Source organism: Drosophila mojavensis, unplaced genomic scaffold (genome assembly GCF_018153725.1).
Source record: "Drosophila mojavensis isolate 15081-1352.22 unplaced genomic scaffold, ASM1815372v1 contig_74, whole genome shotgun sequence".
Taxonomy (NCBI): Eukaryota; Metazoa; Arthropoda; class Insecta; order Diptera; family Drosophilidae; genus Drosophila; species Drosophila mojavensis.
Genome location: NW_025318899.1, coordinates 7,414,036 through 7,433,095, shown reverse-complemented (window position 1 = coordinate 7,433,095; position 19,060 = coordinate 7,414,036). Strand labels below are relative to the sequence as shown.

General features: G+C 43.9%; 5 protein-coding genes across 7 annotated transcripts; 2 read left to right on the top strand and 3 right to left on the bottom strand.

The window, feature by feature from the left end:
- The first annotated feature begins 8,826 nt into the window (after positions 1–8,826).
- On the top strand, positions 8,827–9,908 carry LOC6581704 (elongation of very long chain fatty acids protein 4). Its single transcript, XM_002007390.3, has 4 exons — positions 8,827–9,050; positions 9,143–9,305; positions 9,375–9,546; positions 9,617–9,908. The coding sequence occupies exons 1-4, from the start codon at positions 8,893–8,895 to the stop codon at positions 9,898–9,900; spliced, it is 777 nt and encodes a 258-aa protein (XP_002007426.1). The 5' UTR covers positions 8,827–8,892; the 3' UTR covers positions 9,901–9,908.
- Positions 9,909–9,991: 83 nt separating this feature from the next.
- Positions 9,992–13,411, top strand: LOC6581703 (valine--tRNA ligase). The gene is made up of 4 exons (XM_002007389.4): positions 9,992–10,249; positions 10,310–12,498; positions 12,558–13,187; positions 13,252–13,411. Exons 1-4 carry the CDS (start codon positions 10,144–10,146, stop codon positions 13,300–13,302), a joined length of 2,976 nt encoding a protein of 991 aa, XP_002007425.1. The 5' UTR covers positions 9,992–10,143; the 3' UTR covers positions 13,303–13,411.
- On the bottom strand, positions 13,404–16,206 carry LOC6581702. 3 transcript variants are annotated; one of them, XM_002007388.4, is made up of 5 exons: positions 15,802–16,206; positions 15,435–15,724; positions 15,152–15,376; positions 14,408–14,566; positions 13,404–14,349 (listed from the first exon to the last, which is right to left on the bottom strand). In XM_002007388.4, exons 3-5 carry the CDS (start codon positions 15,360–15,362, stop codon positions 13,475–13,477), a joined length of 1,245 nt encoding a protein of 414 aa, XP_002007424.1. In that variant the 5' UTR covers positions 15,363–15,376; positions 15,435–15,724; positions 15,802–16,206; the 3' UTR covers positions 13,404–13,474. The 3 variants fall into 3 exon arrangements, with proteins under 3 accessions (XP_002007424.1, XP_032587170.1, XP_015017482.1); XM_032731279.2 differs by having other exon boundaries at positions 15,152–15,368; XM_015161996.3 differs by lacking the exons at positions 15,152–15,376; positions 15,435–15,724; positions 15,802–16,206 and adding an exon at positions 14,857–15,099.
- Positions 16,207–16,293: 87 nt separating this feature from the next.
- On the bottom strand, positions 16,294–17,091 carry LOC6581701 (50S ribosomal protein L7/L12). The gene is made up of 2 exons (XM_002007387.4): positions 16,980–17,091; positions 16,294–16,916 (listed from the first exon to the last, which is right to left on the bottom strand). Exon 2 carries the CDS (start codon positions 16,903–16,905, stop codon positions 16,357–16,359), a length of 549 nt encoding a protein of 182 aa, XP_002007423.1. The 5' UTR covers positions 16,906–16,916; positions 16,980–17,091; the 3' UTR covers positions 16,294–16,356.
- Positions 17,092–17,221: 130 nt separating this feature from the next.
- On the bottom strand, positions 17,222–18,968 carry LOC6581700 (gram-negative bacteria-binding protein 3). The gene has a single exon (XM_002007386.4). It carries the CDS (start codon positions 18,817–18,819, stop codon positions 17,356–17,358), a length of 1,464 nt encoding a protein of 487 aa, XP_002007422.1. The 5' UTR covers positions 18,820–18,968; the 3' UTR covers positions 17,222–17,355.
- Positions 18,969–19,060: the final 92 nt, after the last annotated feature.

Here is a 19,060-nt window from a genome sequence, read left to right as displayed (position 1 = left end):
CACACACACACTTACATTCACTCAACTACACCTGCCACTAATTGCCTAATCATTATCATCACCAACACTAGTCAACAGAATTGATTAATGAAAAATATTATACTAGAATTTCACAGATTTTTTTTAACAAATCAGAAAATATTTCTAGCCATATTAAATCAAGTTTTCAAAACCGTTTGCCTACTTTTGCTGTTATTTTAATGTACATTTGCTTTCCCATAAAAAATATTTACGTTAGCTCAGAAACTCAAAGCTTACTCTTACAACTTTTTAAAAAAATTCCCTTTAAACCTTTTTTCAGCAGCAAGAGTTTAGCTATTGAAATTTACTGCTTAGCTACGCTCCTCCTACTGTCCTCACTTTTTCCTGCTGACTTTTCAGGCATAAATAAAGATTATTTACAAATTTCAAAAAGTTGCTAAGATTCTAGACAGTAAATAGATAAACTAAAGCTCATTTGACTGCCTTCGCATTCGACATACTTAAAAATTATTTTGAAATCTCTTCTAAATTGCATAATTAACAAATAATAATTAATATACAAAAAGGATCAATGCTAGCTCAGAGATCTCTTAGAGCAAAAATAAATAAATAATAATCAAAAATAAACAAAATTTAAATAAACTTTAGTTTACAGTATTCAGTTATATATGTAAAATTAATTTGATATATCTCTTCCAATTTAAGTTTCTCATACAAAACTTCTTCAGCAATCCCAAAAGTTAACTCACATTGTGCTCTAGCTAACCTCTTCTGCAATTTTGCTGACCTGTGTAGGTTTCACTCGGTAACCCGATAGCGTAATTCAATTCAGGCATTTGCATATGTGATCTACTCAATCAAACGTTTAGGCCAGAAATTGGAGCACAGCTGAACTGCATTTGGCCATTCACCATTTCATTATCTCAAGTGAATTTAAATGTCGAACTCAAATAAATCGCAGTAATGCACAAATTGTTGCTTTAAGTATGCTCACATACACACACACTCACGCACGAAGACGCCTGCGATAAGCTGACGGGATTTACGAGCAGTCGCCTGGCCAATGAACCAGCTGCCTCAGCCTCAGCCACTGCCACTGCACTGCATTAGAAAGGCATTTAAAAATTGCAGCAAAGTGCAAACGCAGCGCCGCAGGCGAAGCATTTCTCATGCACACGCGGGAGCGGGACGCTCGTTCGCATTTTGGCCACAAAACAACAGACTGGACCATAAAACAACACACGCACGCACACTCATACACATACACACACACACACACCATGATTCATGGTAGAGACAAATGCAACGCCTTGGCCCTGGCTGACTTTGAAACTAGTATGCAAGCAGTTAAGCTTAGCTCTGCAGTTTATTGGTGTGTGTGTGTGTGTGTGTGAGGGAGACACTAGACAGCGCGACAGACAGAGAGAGAGAGAGGGAGGGAGATATAGAGTCTTGAGCATGCACATAGACACAAATAAGGAAACGGATAAAGAAGTTGTAAAATAAGTTGCACGAACTCATGCGAACTTTCATAAATTATACAATGAAAAAAGTTGCAAATAGCAAATAGAAAATAGAAATCGAAAAAAATATATCACAAAGCACAAAACAAATATAAAATTATGGCCAAACATTGTTTAAAGAACTTTCTTATAAATAACCGATTTAAGTGAAAGAATAGAGCATTAAAAGTCTGAAAATGCATTGGGCTAGCCGGCAGATAAAGTTCATGGCATAACTTTTGTAGTCTGGTAACTCTGCCATATAGTTGAGAGAAGTAATTGTAAAAACTTGCAGCAAAAAGCAATTAAAGGCTTTCAAATTGAGTTTCATGGGAAATTTATGAATTTTCCAGATAAGAAGTAAAAATTAAATATAATAGCAACAATTGCAAATCAGTTAAAGAGCTTCATAAATTAACTAATTGTTAAACTTGCTGTTAAATATTACAAGTATTTTTAACAGTCTGATAACATTCAATGACTCTATGCAGCGAAATTTTAATTATAGTTGTTTCAGCAATTAAAGTTTAAAGTAAAATGCCAAAATTTTGCTCTAATTAAGAGCATGTTAAAGTTGCGGGTATATACAATTTTGAATAGTCTGGCAACCTTTGATGTCAAATTCAGACAAATTTCTCGCTCACACTTGGCTAAGCAATAAATGTTAAATTAAATTCGCAGAAGTGCAGCCAAACATTTTTAAACTAGTTTCAAGCGCAACCTCATGTTAAAGTGCCTGGTAAATATCACTGTTCTTTGGTCAGTGTAAATATTAAATAACCTTCAATCTGTCACATACATGAAATAAACGTCTAGCTCTTAAGCTCTTTAAGTGCTTCGCAAATGAACTTGATGTTTGAATTTGTGCCAAATATTGCTGGAATAAATTGACAACCTTGGCTTAAAATGAAATTAGTTTTATGACCCGCTTAATGCCAATAATGAAGCACAAATGTAACCAATTAAAATAGATCCAGATTCAGGTCAAGAGAAAAAGCACTGAGCAAGCTCGAAACGAAACTAGACCAAATGAGCCAACAATTTTTATAACTTAATTAAACACGGATTTTTGCCTTCAGCACTTTACGGACATTTTTATGGCCCAGTCCCAATGAATGTCAAATGTGGCACAGAAAATGAAGTTCTATGCGATTTGTTTTATTGTCTTGGTCGATATATATATGTATGTATGTACTATATATATGCTTTGTCGACTGTTTTGGCCACTGGCAACTGTAGAACTTATTTTATGCAACTGCCAATTGGACTTAGTTTTTTTTTTTTTTTTTTTTACTGCTGGCTCGTCTCTCTCCCAGTTGCCAAATGTTGTCAGTTTTCCGATAGAAAAGCAATTCACATTGAACACAGCAAAAGCTCCGACCTTTCTTGTTCTTATACCCTGCAAATATTTTGGGGAGTCAATAAATGAAGGCAGCGGACTAATGGAATGAATGTGTGTGTAGAAGTAGAGCTGACGAGGGAGGTAATGACTAATATCTTATTAGACTGCGAAGTCACGAGCTCGAGCTCCCTGAAAGATTATGTTAACGAGAACATTTTTTAATAGCTCCGACTTTTATTTAATATTTTATATATTTATATGCTTATTATATTTCCCTTCTACTTTATATATAGAAAATGCTCTTCGCCAGAGCATCTTCGATACATGCATACCCGTTCAATGCACTCTTACCTGCCACGTTGTGATACTTCCTTATAGCTCGAACAGAGTTTTCTTAGTCCAGCAGAAACGTTGCCCCTGAGGTGTCAATGGCTGTGTCTAAGTAATCAGTTTAATGGCTTTTTGTGTGGCAAAATATTCGACAAAATAAAGTCATTAAAATGCAATTAATATTTGTGGCCCAGGTCTAAGCTGGCGTTTGCCGTTGTCGTTGCTTTTATCGTAGCTTTAAGGGGTTTCCACAATTTTCATAGCTTAATTTAATTCATTACCGAAATGAAAGTGTGAAGCAGCCAGGGCAAGTGTTTGATGACTGCAATAATTTGACTTGAAGAGGGTTTCCTGCTGCTCAGCAATGAATGACGGAGTTTCAGGCAGTCCGAAAGGTAATAAATGGGCAAATGTTGCAACTAATTTTATAAAGGCAAGAATTAATGTTTTGTAGTTGCCAAAAGCTGTTCAATAATCAATGTCGAGTTTTGGGGTAAATAAAAACTAGTTTTAGGAAATGGTAGAAGATGTGAGAGAGACGTATGCGGGATAGCAGCTCTACGCAGGCCAACATAAAACAAGATACAAGATTCAAGATACAAGATACAAGATACAAGATACAAGATACAAGATACAAGATACAAAATACAAGATACAAGAATACAAGAATACAAGAATACAAGAATACAAGAATAGAAGAATACAAGAATACAAGAATACAAGAATACAAGAATACAAGAATACAAGAATACAAGAATACAAGAATACAAGAATACAAGAATACAAGAATACAAGAATACAAGAATACAAGAATACAAGAATACAAGAATACAAGAATACAAGAATACAAGAATACAAGAATACAAGAATACAAGAATACAAGAATACAAGAATACAAGAATACAAGAATACAAGAATACAAGAATACAAGAATAGCAGAATAGAAGAATACAAGATACAAGATACAATACTTAATCCTAAATCCTAAATCCTATAACTAAGCAAACTTCAGCCTTGATATATTACAGCCAAATGAAGATCTATCTATCTATCGCTTCACATACGCTTCCCTATTGAGCAATAACTTGCATCACTTCCAGCTCACTTCAGACTCAAAGCGCTTGTCTCTTGTCTCTCGTCGATTGCCTCTCAGTTTACACAATTTCGGCCAGTTCATCAATCTAAACAACAATTGAGCACAACTTAGGGTACAAATTAAATTCGAAGCCATTTATATGCGCTGTTGGCTAGAGAACAAACAATACCTCAAATGCTGACTAGACTCGAGTGAGCATAGGAAACGGAAAATGCAATAAAGATGCTGCAAAGCACCTGCTGCTGCTGCTGCTGCTGCTGTTGCTGCTGTTGCTTGTTATTTCCTGTTGCTTTTCTTGCTGGTTGCAAGCTAACCGAACCGAAGCCAAGACAAATGTGTTGTAAATAACGCGTATCAAAGTGTTGTGACAACGCCAACGGCATTCGAAGTTGGATAAGTGGAGGAGCAGATGCAGCTGGAGGAGGGAATATGGGGTGGGAGTGGAGAAAGAGGCGGAACAGTACAAGTAGATACAGCTAGAAATAGGAATTGAAGCTACGTTTGAAATGGGAGCAGGAGAAGGAGCAACAGCAGGAGAAGGAGCAACGCAGGAGAAGGAGCAACAGCAGGAGAAGGAACAGCAGCTGAAACATAAGCTGCAGCATGACATGGAAGACAAACTGAACGAGGAGCAGCTCAGAGAGCTAGATCAGACAATGCATAAAAGTGAAAGGAAAACCGTGAGCTGTAGGTTGAATTGGGAGCTAGAGCAGGAGGAGGATGTAGAGCTGGATCAGCAGTTTGAGAGTTTGAGATGGACGAAGAGTACAAGCAGTAGCAAATGACGAAGCAGAAGCGGAAGAATGAGATAGAGGCAGTAGCAGGATATGAAACGAGGAGAAAGCTTAAGCCAGACATAGAGCTAAAAAATCAGTTGGCACAGAAGTAGAAGCAGCAGCCGAAGCGTGAATAAGACGTGGAGCAGCCATGCTGGAGCTAGTGACTGCACAAAGGCAATATCTAAAGCTGGAATATAGGGCGTGAGAGCAGAGAGAGGAATAAGGAGGAAGGCTACAGCAGAGGATCTGCCGTCGACTCAGCAATACAGGAAATACAAATAAAATATGTTGCACACTTAGCCACGCATAGATGCATCCATCCAAGTAGAGATGAAGAGAGAGATAGAAAGAGAGATAGATAGAGCGAGAGAGGGAGAGAGATAGAGAGGTCCTAGACACAAAAGACAGTGAATGGAGGAGGTCATGTTATGCAATTTATGTGTGCATTCAGCGGCTGCGAACAACAATAGCAGAAGCACCAGCAGCAGCAACAACAACAACAGCAGCAGCAGCAACCAATAGTAAGTAATAATAAATCCTTTGAGACAGTTTTCGAAATGATTTCTTAATACAGCGGCGAGCACTTTGTCACTTTGAGCCGGGAATGCTGCGGACAACAACAAAGCCAAGCTGCAACGGCCAACGACCAACGGCCAACGACCATCGAGCATCGACAGCGATGCCACTGACCTGTCTTCGTATCCGGTTTCAATCTGCCACTTGCCATAGCAAACAAACAAACAAACAAGCAACAAAAGCAGCGAAGCGTGCCACTTGCTGCAATCATTAAAGAAAAGATTGAAGCGAGCTCTGCCCCGAGGGCGACGGCAACAACAGCGAGTTCTGATAGACAACTTGCATCCATGACAGCGATTGTTGCAACAAAGCAAATTTATGAGCTATAAAGGAGTAGAATGGAAAACGACAAAATTATTGTTAAATATTGATATGAAAATGAATTTAACTAACTTGTTATTAAGTTGCTAAGCAATTGCAAATTTAAAAAATAAATAAATAAATAAAAATCCTTTTTTTTTATTATATTGTATATTTAATTTTCCAAAAACTTTCTCGAATTTTAGTAAAATATCTAAGTTGCCATAATGCTAAGAGTATCTAAAGCTAAAGATTTCTGATTTATTTATTTATTTTTTTTTATTTTTTATTTTTTATCAAATATTTTTGTAATCTATAATATATTATAATATTTATCCATATATCCATATACCCTTTGTTTTTTTTTTTTTTTTTTTTTTTTTTTGTCACTTTTATTTTTGTTAAATAATATTTTTAGCAGCTTCTATGTGAGCTTTTCTATAGACTTCATAAATAGCAACGAGCTGGACGAAATAGAAACTCAATTCCATGGAGCGCTCATGCATGTGCCACAACTTTGACTGTCTCTCTCACTCACTCTCTCTGTCTCTCTCTCTCTCTCTCTCTCACTCTCTCTCCCTCTCGTACTCTCTCTTTCTGTGAATGAATGCTGTTAGTGCAAAACATGCTCGCTGACACATTGTCTGCATGTATGCAAAAGTCCGACCCAAAACACAAAACTGTAATCTATTTAATAACTCACGTGGAGCAGATTGGGTTCGGCGAGAATGGGAGCGCGATAAGCTTCAGCTGACAAAAACCATGTCCTGCTACGACCCCTGATGACCTCCACCCCATCGCCCCTCGGTCCTCTAAATGTCATCCGTAAACCGCAACGAGCATTGGCAATGGCAGAGCCAACATTGTGGAACGGACGACGAGCGCAACGAGGTGTTTGGGCCAAATGATGAACAGCATAGCCAACAAATCTATCAAAAATGTGTGCAGACTGGGCGGGGCTGCATATGCTGGCCCTAAGGAATGGCTAGGAGGGAGCGGAAGAGTGAGTCAGGGATAGACGCAGGCAAAATGATCTTCAGTTTGCACTGGTGCGCTGTGGTGGCTAAACTTGTGGGCGCAGCTGATTATAGCAATCACACTAACTTAATTACACGCATACATAAGCACACACACACGCACACACATGGGCACATATGACAAAAGGACACGCATTGCCGCAGGACATGAAGGAGGCATGCATGAAAGCGTCCTTTGCTTCACGATAAGCAAAGCCAAATGGTTAACCTCAGAGTGTATGTGGGTGGGAGTATATATGTATGTATGTATATGTACATACCACACACCCACACAGTTACGCTGACACACACACACACACACACAGAGTTGCTGCGATGGCCATTTTGAGTCTATGACATTTGTGACATTTGTTTAATGAAAATTGACGTTTGGTGGAGACAATTTTATTTTTTCCATGCGACTCCTAAATGTAGCGGACGTCAAATGGCAGATATATAGATATAGACATATATACATATGTATAAAAATATATATAATATATATAATGCTCTAAAAGTTTAGTTTTGAACAGTTTTTGAGCGCAGCTGCTCGACTGCATAGCAGCAGCAACAGCAGAGGGAGAGAGAGAGAGAGAGCGAGAAAGAGAGCGAGTTAGGTTATGCAGGGAGTTAGAGTAGGTCACAAAGTGCCCTAGGTGCTGAGACACGTACGGCAATACAAATAAAGAAAACAATAATAGAAAATGGAGCCAAAGTCAGAATAAGTAAAGAGGGCCAAAGGGCTGCTAAAAGTACAACAGCTGGGCAGAGCATTAAGACTTTTTTTTTTTTCATTTCTTTTGCTTTCTTTAGAATGCACTCGCTCGGGGAGTGTAAAGTGGGAGTATTTGTGCGTAGAAACTGAGTGAGTATAAGGTATAAGTATGCCCACTGGAGGCGTGCCAAAGTCTGAGAAACATAACACAAGCTTAAAGTTATACAGTTTTATTATTATTTGAATAAAATTAAAAGATCCCTTAAACGAGTATTATGCCATCAGTTACGCCCGGCTGCACACTTCCCTCAGTATTTTGGCTGAAGCCGAAGGAACCCTGAGCAGAATGCATTCACTATTTGTGGCAAGCATTGTGCATTGCCAAGTCGCACACATTGATAACTTTACAAGCCCCCAGCAGCAGCTCAGCTGCACAGGTAACATAAATGTTTGGCTCAAATCGAAGCACCTGGACTCGCAGCCAGCCAAGTCTCCGTTGGTGTTGCATCGACAAATGTTTATTTAACATTTTGGCTTTTTAATTTTCCGCTCACGTTTGATTTATTCATCTGTTATGCCAACTGCACTTTTACGATAAAGCAAATAGAAATTATATATGGCAGAGTAGTAGGAGTGATCGACTAGCAAATACCCTGCACTGCTGAGATAGATATATAAAATATATTAAAAATATATATTGCATTAAAAATATATAATAAGAAATATATGCATATATTCACTTTAAGTTCACTTCATCTTCTACTTGCTACATACTCTTCCATATAACCCAGAACCCTTTCAGCCAAAAGTAGTCTAGAGTATACAAATATATATATATTTACTATGCATTCAACATTTGGCTCTTCATATGGAATCCAGCCAAATGTCAAGTTTATCAAATTGAAACGATGATTGAAGAGAGTTTATAGATACATTGTAATCGCATATACATACATACATGCTATATCATTGCCATACAGTCTTATACTGTATAAGAGTTACTGCTTCAGCTAGCTGTGACCCCAACTCAGCCTCAGTCATGCTTGATTCGTTCTAGGGGTCAAATGGTTTCTTATTAAAGAAAATCATATCATAACATGTACGAATATAAAAATCTAAGTATATTTAAATCTATATATATCTATATATACATAGCATATACGCATCGCTGCTCAGCTGAACATTATAAAAAGTCAGCGGCGCGGCAGCAATTGAAGTTAGTTACGTTTTGGCATTCCTGTGTGTCGACAGGTCATGTCATCATCCATTGCCTTCCTGGACAGCTATCCGTTCGCCGAGCTGGCGGATGAGCGCACACAATCTTGGCCATTGGTGGCCTCGCCTTGGAATGCCGCCTTGCTGTTGGCCTTGTACTTGCTGCTGCTGCACTTTGCGCCCAAATGGATGGCCAGGTGGGTGGGTGGTTGTGTGGGTGTGGCCGTGTGCCGTCAAATGCCATCATATTCTCTTTCAATTCCACGTTGGCTCCCCTCTCCGGTTGCAGTCGCCAGGCATTTCAGTTGCGCCTTCCATTGTTCGGCTACAACTTGTTCATGGCCTTGCTGAATGGATATATTTGCCTGCAGCTTTACACGACGTCGCGGGCCCTCGACTATAGCTTACAGTGTCAGCCTTGTAAAGTGAGCTATGATCCGCTTGAAATTCGCGTAAGTCGAGAAATTTTAACATGAAAAATAAAAGTACATATATTTATTGAACTACATTACATTCCACAGCTGGCGTCTGCCTTTTGGTTGTTCTACATATCAAAGATCTTGGAATTTGCAGATACTTTCTTCTTTATATTGCGCAAAAAACGGTCCCAGTTGACTTTTCTGCACGTCTATCACCACAGCAGCATGTTTGTTATATGCTGGATAGTAATCAAATGGATACCCACTGGCTCAAGTAGGTTTTCCCATTCATAACCCTTTAAGCCTTCGCTTCTGCTACTGCTAGAGCGCTTGTCCCTTTGCAGCCTTCGTGCCGGCTTTGATGAACTCCTTTGTGCACATCGTTATGTACGGATATTATTCACTGAGCGCTCTGGGACCTCGTTTATACCCGTATCTATGGTGGAAACGTTACTTAACAACACTGCAGCTGCTGCAATTCGCATTGGGTTTGGCCTGGGGTGTTCAGGCGATTGTGAGCAGATGTGAATACCAGCCGTGGCTCAGTTATACGGGAGTGGCCTACATGCTGTCATTTCTGTTTCTCTTTGGTCGCTTTTATTCGCAGAAATATACGAAATGCAGTTAACATCAATAAAGAGCCAAATAACTGTCAAGAAATTCAATTGAATTCGATTCAAATCAAACTAGGCGCCCGACTGTTTGAATTTCTTATCGATAGGCAGGCAAAACTATCGCTCTCAGCTCTAGAAATCAGCTGTTTTGTATTCGTATTTGTATTTTGAACCTTCAAAAGTTGTGCACACACTGCCCCTTGTCAGTTGACATAACAACAACTGTTGAGGCTCCTCAACGCATCGGAATTGAAATAATGCAAATTATTAAAGTAGTTACCCGCAATTTAGTCAAACACAAACACTTATGTCATCCAAAATTGCTAAATGTCACTGCCAGGCTCTACTGCAGCGCAGCCAGAGGTGAGTGGATCGTGATTTTCTTTCAACAAAATGCCGGCTAATGGAAAGATTTTCTCGCAGGCCCCAAGCTGCCTTTGGCTGCGGGCTATCAGCCAAAGCCCGTGGAGGAGGCATACTGGGAGCGTGAAAAAGAGCCCACGAAGGAGTTGAGCAGTGGTTGCAACCGTGGGCCCTATCGCATGATCCTGCCACCGCCAAATGTAACCGGAAACTTGCATTTGGGCCACGCGCTGATGGCCACAGTGCAGGACGTGATAGCCAGGCAACAGTGGCAGCTAGGCTACGACGTGCAGTGGGTGCCGGGAACGGACCACGCGGGCATTGCCACACAGGTGGTCGTGGAGCGCACCTTGGCCGCGACGAAAGGCAAAACGCGACAGGAAATTGGACGAAAAGCCTTCCTCGAGGAGGTCTGGAAATGGAAGGCCGAGAAGGGCGCTGGAATTGTGCAGGATTTGCGTCAACTGGGCTGCTCGCTCGACTGGCAGCACGAGTACTTCACCATGGACGAACAGCAGGCCAATGCCGTCAGCGCGGCCTTCATACAACTCTTCGAGGAGGGACTAATCAAGCGGCGCAATTCGCTCGTCAACTGGTCGTGCGCCCTGCGCTCTGCTATCTCCGACATCGAAGTGGAAACGCTGGAGATTAAGGAGCCCGTCGAAGTAGCCGTGCCGGGCTATGAGCATAATGTGCTCTTCGGTCGCATCTTTGACGTTGCCTATCGCGTAGTCGATGGCCAGCTCGATAATGATGGCAAGCCGGAGGAGATTGTGGTGTCCACCACCAGGCCGGAAACCATATTGGGAGATGTGGCGGTTGCCGTGCACCCAGCTGATCCGCGTTATACCAAATACCGCAACCGGAAGGAAGTGCAGCTGCAGCATCCCTTCAGAGACGACACGATTCCCCTAATCTTTGACATCGCTGTGGACATGGAGTTTGGCACCGGCGCTGTGAAGCTAACGCCAGCCCACGACAAATTCGATTTCGAGATGGCCACGCGCCACAAGCTGACGGGCCGTCGCGTCTTCACCGAAAGCGGCGAGATCGATGATGCATACCCAGAGTTCCAGGGCAAGCCCCGCTTCGAGGCACGCGATCTCATCGTGGAGCGCTTGGAGCAGATGGAGCTACTGCGCGAGGTGCGCGCGCATAGCATGCAATTGCCGATCTGCTCCCGTTCGAAGGATGTCATTGAGTATATGACGGTGCCGCAGTGGTTCCTCAAGACCAAGTCCATGTGCGAGGCCGCCTTGTCGGAGTTGAAGAGCGGAAGACTGCAAATAATGCCCTCAACGTTTGAGACGGACTGGGAGAGATGGCTGACGGACTCGCGGGACTGGTGCATCTCTCGCCAGCTGTGGTGGGGTCACCAGGTGCCCGCCTACGAGGCCTTCGACTCCAGGGGCAACAGCTGCTGGGTGGCGGCCACTGACGAGAAGACGGCGCGCGAGAAGGCAATCAGCAAATTGGGCACTAAAGAGGTGAGCCTGAGTCGGGACGTGGATGTGCTGGATACCTGGTTCTCCTCGTCGCTGTTGCCCTTCTCCGTGGCTGGTTGGCCCAACGAGAGCTACAAGGAGAAATATCCACTCGATCTGATGCAGACGGGGCATGATATACTCTTCTTCTGGGTCGCTCGCATGATGATGATGGGACTGAAGCTGACTGGGAAGGCTCCCTTTCAGCGCATTCTGCTCAATGGCATCGTGTGCGATGCTCAGGGTCGCAAGATGTCCAAGAGCTTAGGCAACATTGTCACGCCACAGCAAGTGGTGCAGGGCGCCAGCCTGGATAGCCTGAAAGCCACACTGCAGCAATCGTGCGATGCGGGCGTAATCAAGCCCGAAGAGCTGAGAACCTCCACGGAGGGCCTCATCAAGATGTTCCCGAAGGGCATTCAGGAGTGCGGCACCGATGCTCTACGCTTCACGCTGCTGAGCCACAACATCAAGCACCACTTCATTAACTTCGATGTGACCGCCTGCTACACCAACAAACTGTTCCTCAACAAGATCTGGCAAGCCATGCGCTTCACACTGGGCTCCGCTCAGTCTCTGGGCATTACCCTAGACGAGTTCGAGACGATGGAGGGTGTGCAGCTGGGCATGTGGGACCGTTGGATCATTGGCAGATTGGCTGAGACGCTGGCCATATGCTCGGAGAGCTCCACCAACTACAATTTCCACATGGCCACATCGGCGCTGAAGCATTTCTTCTATCAGAATCTGTGTGATGTGTATTTGGTAAAGTTTCCTCTTATCTGCAATTGTGTCTTATCTAATTCTGGACTTTTTGCCTATAGGAAACCACCAAGACTGCGATCAGGAATCGCACCCATGATGCCTATGTGAATGTGGGCACATTGACCGCCTGCCTCAGCTGGGGCCTGCAGGCCCTGGCGCCCTTCACGCCCTTCGTTGCCTCTGAGCTGCTGCAGCATGTCCCACTGAACATCGAACTCAAGCTGTCCGAGTATCAAGATCCCAAACTGCAGGCGGAGGTCGCTGATATTGTCAGCATCTGCACCAATGTGCGCCAGATGAAGAGTCGCAATCAAATCAGCAATCGCCATGCCCCAAAGCTCTCTCTGTTTGCCCAGAATGAGGAAGCAGAAACGATACTGCGTCGTCATCTGGCACAGATTGGCGTGCTCACGCGCTGCGGCTGCGTGGAGCTGGAGCTGCTCAATGAGGACTCGAAATTCTCCAAGAAACTGAACTTCTTCTCAACTGCCGGTGCACTGTGCTCCTTTGGCATCACCATAAAGGAGGAGTTCCCAATACCAAAGGAGCAGCGCGAGCAGATATTAAAGACGAACAAAAAGAAGCTGAAGAAGTTGGTCAACGAGCTGCAAAAGTACAAAGTGCGCGTGGACAATGAGGCGTTCCAGCTAATGGCAGACTCGGCCACCAAGACGCATTTCAATAATCGGGTGAGTCTCCGGGTACTCTAGCCATATATGTATATATATTTAGCTAATCCTTATCTCTTCACAGATCAAAGAGCTGCAGGCGGAGATAGACAACCTGATACGTCTGGCGGCGTAGTCCCTCTTCCATCTAGTCATACGCAATCGTGTTAGATAAATTATGTACAGTTAAAACATTGTTAGCTAAACCTATGCGATAAAACTAATATCTGTTATATATAAGTTAATTATTGCCTATTTATTGCTTATTGTTCTCAGAGTCTTTTATTGTAGTTGACAAGCATTTACGACTACAGCACGGGGCAGGGGTTCTGTGAGTAGGCCAGGTAGAAGCCTCGATTCGATATGTCCATCTCCTCGTTGGAGTCCGTCACACTGTAGACAACAAAAGGCTTCGCCTCTGATGTCGTGGCCACCAAGCCCAGGCCACAGAACCGGTCGCTGGGCATACTGGTGCCACCTTGCGTTGGCGCTGGTATGATGATATAGTCCGTGGTGCAGTCCTGGCTCTGCACCGCTGACGTGGCCAGCAGCGTGGGATCCACGGCGCCCACATCGTTGGTCATCGTGAAGGAGTATGCATCGGAGGACACCTGTCTATACGTGATGGAGCAGACGCCAGTGGCCTTCCGTATGCAGATGCCGTACCGCAGGCCCGCCAGCTGCCTCGTGCCCTGCACTCCGATGGAGTTCTGCGCCGAGGAAGCAGCCGACACGTAGTTGAAGCTGGCAATATTGCCAGAGGAGGTCATGTGATACTGCAGGCAGCCAGCGGGCGCCAAGGTGGCCGAGGTGCAGCCCATCATGCGCAGCTGGAGTTGCCAATTGCGATTAAACGTGTAACCGGCCGAGGTGGCCACCGAAATGGTTATGGGGCTGACGCCATTGAAGTCCACATAGACATGCTGGCCCGAGTTCTCTCCACAAATCGTGGGCACTTGCGAGGCGCCGCCCGAAATGGTCAATGCGTCTGTCGTGCACAAGCCATCGCCAGTTGGTGGCGCCAGCGACAAGGCCATGAAATCGATGCGCAGCTGGCAAATTGTCGAGTCCGGCGGAGTTACAACAATGGTGCAACGACCGCCGCCCGCATACGGTGCCGGATAGTTGCTGTTGTAGAAGTAGGTGTTATTGAAGCTGGTGCTGGCGCCACAAGTGCGTTGATCTAATGTAGGAGCAAATCGAATTAGGCATTGATTGAGACTGTATTCGGATCGGCTTACATATGCAGCACACGGCCTGATTGGTTATAGTGGAGCAACTGCCCGCTGCGACGCCATTGTTGTCCTTGCACTCGCCGTTTATCATGCAGGTGCCCATGAGCAGGTTGTTGCCCAAGCAAATGTCATTGGAGAAGCGTCCAATTGTGTAGAAGGGAAACCCTGCCGAACGATGGGAAAGTGTGAGTGTGGGGATTTATAAATATATACTCTTATATTGCAATATTTAAATATATATAAATATATTGCGTTTACAAATAGGATGTAGTTCTAATAAAGAATCAATTAGCATTGAGAACTCGCTAATCAAGGCAATTATTATTGGAATAGCGACTAAAATTTAGAAAGGATGAATCTATAGATAAAGCTACAGCCATATTGCATCTATTAAAAAGACCATTCTATCCTTTTAATGTTCTAATTGAAAGAAATTCAATTGAAGTTATAATTACTATTATAATCTTTGGCCTCTCCTTAAGATTTTCAGGTTCTGCCCAGCTCTGATCTACTTTTTTTTGGCATCGTAAGAAAGTAGTCCATAAATCCAGTATCAAGAGTGAATCGCTGCTCGGTCAGGCGGTGACAATGCGTGCCTAAGACTAAAGAGCTCAGCACGGAAATGCGCACTGGGTGATAATTAAGAACTGACCCACATACATATATTTTGATCGAAGATCACTCAACAACAACAACAAGAACGAGACGAAGAAGGAGAGCACGAAAAATAGGTTTTTACTTTCCACTTACAGCGAGGATTTCTCGAGCTGCTGCGCGCCAAGCTCCTCTCTGAGACCAGCGTCGCGTCCAGTGCATCCAGAGAGCTGTTCTCGCTGCGAGTCACATTCAAGGCAGCTAGCTGAAGGCTGGCCCGCGACGCGCTGTAAATGCCGACGATGTAACTGCTGAAGAAGAGGGCGACGACGGCCAAGATGCGCGTGGAATGTGTGCGAGCGGACATGGTTAACTATATAACTAAACAAATATATAAATAGCTACAAATATATATATATGTATATTTGTTCATATATACATATATTTGCTCTGCACTTCCACTTTCGGTTTTTACAGTTACCCCAAAGACGGGAGAGAGAACGTATTGTACGCGTCTATGTTTCGATTGAGACTGAGACTGACGCAGGCCGCAATTGAGGAGCTTACTATGCCACAAAGGGGCGCAGATGCTGGCGACGCAGGTGCTGAACGAGGCAGGTGCTAATTGATAGACCGCGACGCTCTGCTCCAGCCTCTCAAAGCTGAGTTTTTTCATGGCGGCAAAGTCGTGTGGAGTTTATTTCGGCGGCTGCAAATATTTGGAGCATTCTGTAAAAAAGAAAAAAATATGTATACCATTTATAAATGACAGCAAACAAATGAACGGGTCGATGAAAGTGATTTACCAGGTATACAATCAATCCACTGGCGAACCGAGACATACGCACTTAATTTGAGAGCACGCGTGAACAATCATCATGCGACGATGGCACCCGGACAGCGTAGAAAGTGCCCCGTGCTTGCTTTCGTTTGAATTCGAGTAAACAGTGTGACTCGCTCGATCTGCCTTAATCGCTCAATTTGAATTTTACTTATACCAGTTAGCACTCTCAGTTCTAAGCGCTATTACAAAGTGATGTAACGGTACTGATTCGGCTGGCAGTGGCAACGCTGCCGAAATTGCATTCATCGGCTGGTGGTGGACATAGCGCACGACTTTAATTAGCGAAGTTGTACTAATTACGACCAGTTAGTACATATGCCGCCACTAATTAAGGCTTAAACTCATTCAGAAAGGTAAAAGTGCTTGGGGAATTGTTTACTAGAAAGTTGCAACAATGTTGCTACAAATAACAGTTCTTTCTGTAGGTAAGCATGTGTGTGTGTCACGTTTTTCATTTTAGTTGACAGCAAGTTGACGCTGTATGGGTTTTTTATTACAACAAATAACTAGTTTTAGCTTATTCAATTTCAATGACTGCTCCCGCCTTGGCCAGCGCCTCCTTCAGCTTCTCAGCCTCCTCTTTCGTAACGTCCTCTTTCACAATGGTCGGCGCACTCTCAACAAACTTTTTGGCCTGCACAAGGTTCATGCCCTCGAGCAGATTCTTGACCTCTTTGATTAGCGCCACCTTCTGCTTCTCATCGAATTTGATCATCTTCACCTTGAAGGCGGTTTGCACCTTCTTGGGCGCCGCCTCCTCCTCATCTTCGGCAGCCGCACTGCGCGCTGGACCAGGCGCCGCGAACTGTGGCGCAAATGCAGTCTCTGGCAGATTTAGCTTTTGCTTCAGCAACGTGCTAAGCTCAGCTACCTCGAGCAGATTCAAGGCAGCTATGTTGTTGACAATGCTGTCTAGTTTTGGATTTGGTGGTTTGGCTACACCTTCCGGCACTGGAGGCACGAGTTTCTCAGCTGCGGCAGCAGCAGCAGGAGCAGCGGCGCTGTACTGGCGTTGCGCAGTGATTTGACGTCTCAGTTGACGAAGTACAAGGCGTGTGACTTGCATTTTGTATACAGCTGTAAAACAGAATCGTGTTTTAAGTTAGAAAATCAACTTTAAGCAAATAGTATTATAATTACTTGTGTTTTTTCTAATAGGCAAAAGCCGCAGAGGGTTATGTGAGCACTAGTGGTGTGAGTTTACCAAAAACACGTTCAATTAATGCACAGCTGTTCGTGACACAGCTATCGATGTGCGCAGTGCGCTCGCTCAGTGTGGCCGTAGTTTTTAGTCGAGCTATCGAACTTTGAAAGAACAAAAGATAAATTTTTAAAAAATATTTATATATTGAAAAAAAATAAAAATAAAAAATTTATAATGATTAAAATGTTTGTAAAGGTAAACGTTTTTGATTATTGACTTTAAAAATATCAGTTTTTGAAAATATTTCAGAGCATTATATAAATTACTTTTTGAGTTCAAATTAAGAATTGACTTCATAAAAATTTAAACATTTTATACAGAAAAAATCTTGACGTAATCTATTTTCAGCTCAGCGTCATCACACCACTGATCCAGTCGGTCTTTGATGCTATTCAGAAACTGTGTCATGGCAATGGTGTCCTGGTCACGCCATGGCTTCTCTTTGTCGTAGAAGAACTCATTGAAGCCCGCTACGCCGAGGCCAAACGTCAAATAGAACTCCTGATCGAATGGCGCAATTCCTGTGCCCTTCTCCAGCTCGTCCACATTCGGAAGCCTTTGGTCGTCTGCGATGGTGCTACTAAACGCACCCGAATCACTACCCTGGGAACATATTTCTCGTCCATCCACGAACCACTTCAGTTGACGTGGCGTCCACTCTAGCGTATAATTGTGGAAGTTATCGCTCCAATCCTCGCTGCTAGCGCCAGTGCCCAGCTTATGGCATAGTTTGGCCGAGCGCAACGGCTCCTTGGAAGTGAGCAGGATGCCAGCATATAGATCTAGTTGGCCGCCAGGCACCTGACGCGCATAGCCGATGCGCACCTGCCCCGACTGATAGTCCTCCTTGCCATAGACATTGTACTTGGGCTGCAGCCATAGCTGAGGCACCAAATACTTCGATCTGGGCATCTTAGCTCTCACCTCGACTCGTCCGTACTTGAAGGAGAAGCTCTCCTTGGTGGAGAATTGCGCACTCACCAGTGGAGGCAGCTTGTCGCGCCTCCTACTTGGATCTCGCACACAATCTGCCGAGTTCTTCTCGCCCGTGCATTCGCCTCCCAGATCTAGCATCTCCCCCAATCTCCGCTTGAAGAAACGCTTCGTGGCGACGGGCTGGATCTGCACATGTCCGTTTTGCAGGCTCAGCGTCTGAGGTGCGTCGTTCACATAGATGTTGAATTCGTAGTCTGGAGCACCAGAGAAACGACGCTCCAGCTTCCACTTGGATGCATCCAGTTTGCCGCCATTGAAGTCATCCGCGAAGATTTGCTGATTCGCACAACGAACTGGAGCGCCATTGGCTTGAGTCTTGGGCGCCTCACAGTTGCCAAGTCTGATGTCAATATCTGGAGTTGGGAAAGTAAAGTCCGGGCTAGGCACACGGGTTGCTGGAGTCGATGAAACGGGTGTGCTGCCATTGTAACCACTGACCACATAGGCGCCGTCGTCTTCACGATAACCCAGGCCGTTGTAGATAACGTAGGTCCAATAGTATAGAACATCGCCTGGTTTTAGCACAGCTTGTCGATCTCGGAAAGTCCAACGTCCGTTTTTCATCTTGACAATGTCACGTGCCCAGGTGCCCGCCTCCAGACCCTCCATCTCCTCGTTCAGCTTGCCATGGAAGGCGAACAACGTTATCCCTTCCTCGTGTGGAATGGACACCTCAAAACCTTTGGGATAAAACACTTCGATTTTGGCTTTTGGCACTGTGTAGCCGCTAGCCAATGCTAAAAATAGCAGGAAAACCCCGCAGCGTAGACCGTGCGACATCTCCGTTCTAAGAATCACAAATGCGCATTGATGGGAACAGTCTCATATATAAATAGAGCCGCTTATCACAAAACCGGTATTCGTTCTGGGTATATACACAATAAAGTTGTCTAATTGAAATGACAACATAAACCGGTCTGACAGCGGCGAACTAACTGATTGCAGTCGAAAGACGAAAGTATCTGCAACCAATCAATTTTTAAATAATAATGACTATTTAAATAAATCGTATTAATTGAGT

Bases quoted from the DNA above. Each gene is read 5' to 3' on its own strand.
- LOC6581704 (XM_002007390.3), top strand. From the start codon at position 8,893: ATGTCATCATCCATTGCCTTCCTGGACAGCTATCCGTTCGCCGAGCTG. The intron at 9,051-9,142 runs GTGGGTGGGTGG...CTCCGGTTGCAG, and splicing joins GCGCCCAAATGGATGGCCAG to TCGCCAGGCATTTCAGTTGC. The intron at 9,547-9,616 runs GTAGGTTTTCCC...GTCCCTTTGCAG, and splicing joins ATGGATACCCACTGGCTCAA to CCTTCGTGCCGGCTTTGATG.
- LOC6581703 (XM_002007389.4), top strand. From the start codon at position 10,144: ATGCAAATTATTAAAGTAGTTACCCGCAATTTAGTCAAACACAAACAC. The intron at 10,250-10,309 runs GTGAGTGGATCG...ATTTTCTCGCAG, and splicing joins CTACTGCAGCGCAGCCAGAG to GCCCCAAGCTGCCTTTGGCT. The intron at 13,188-13,251 runs GTGAGTCTCCGG...ATCTCTTCACAG, and splicing joins AGACGCATTTCAATAATCGG to ATCAAAGAGCTGCAGGCGGA.
- LOC6581702 (XM_032731279.2), bottom strand. From the start codon at position 15,671: ATGAAAAAACTCAGCTTTGAGAGGCTGGAGCAGAGCGTCGCGGTCTAT. The intron at 14,567-15,151 runs GTAAGTGGAAAG...ATCGTTCGGCAG, and splicing joins CAGCTCGAGAAATCCTCGCT to GGTTTCCCTTCTACACAATT. The intron at 14,350-14,407 runs GTAAGCCGATCC...CTCCTACATTAG, and splicing joins TCAGGCCGTGTGCTGCATAT to ATCAACGCACTTGTGGCGCC.
- LOC6581701 (XM_002007387.4), bottom strand. From the start codon at position 16,905: ATGCAAGTCACACGCCTTGTACTTCGTCAACTGAGACGTCAAATCACT.
- LOC6581700 (XM_002007386.4), bottom strand. From the start codon at position 18,819: ATGTCGCACGGTCTACGCTGCGGGGTTTTCCTGCTATTTTTAGCATTG.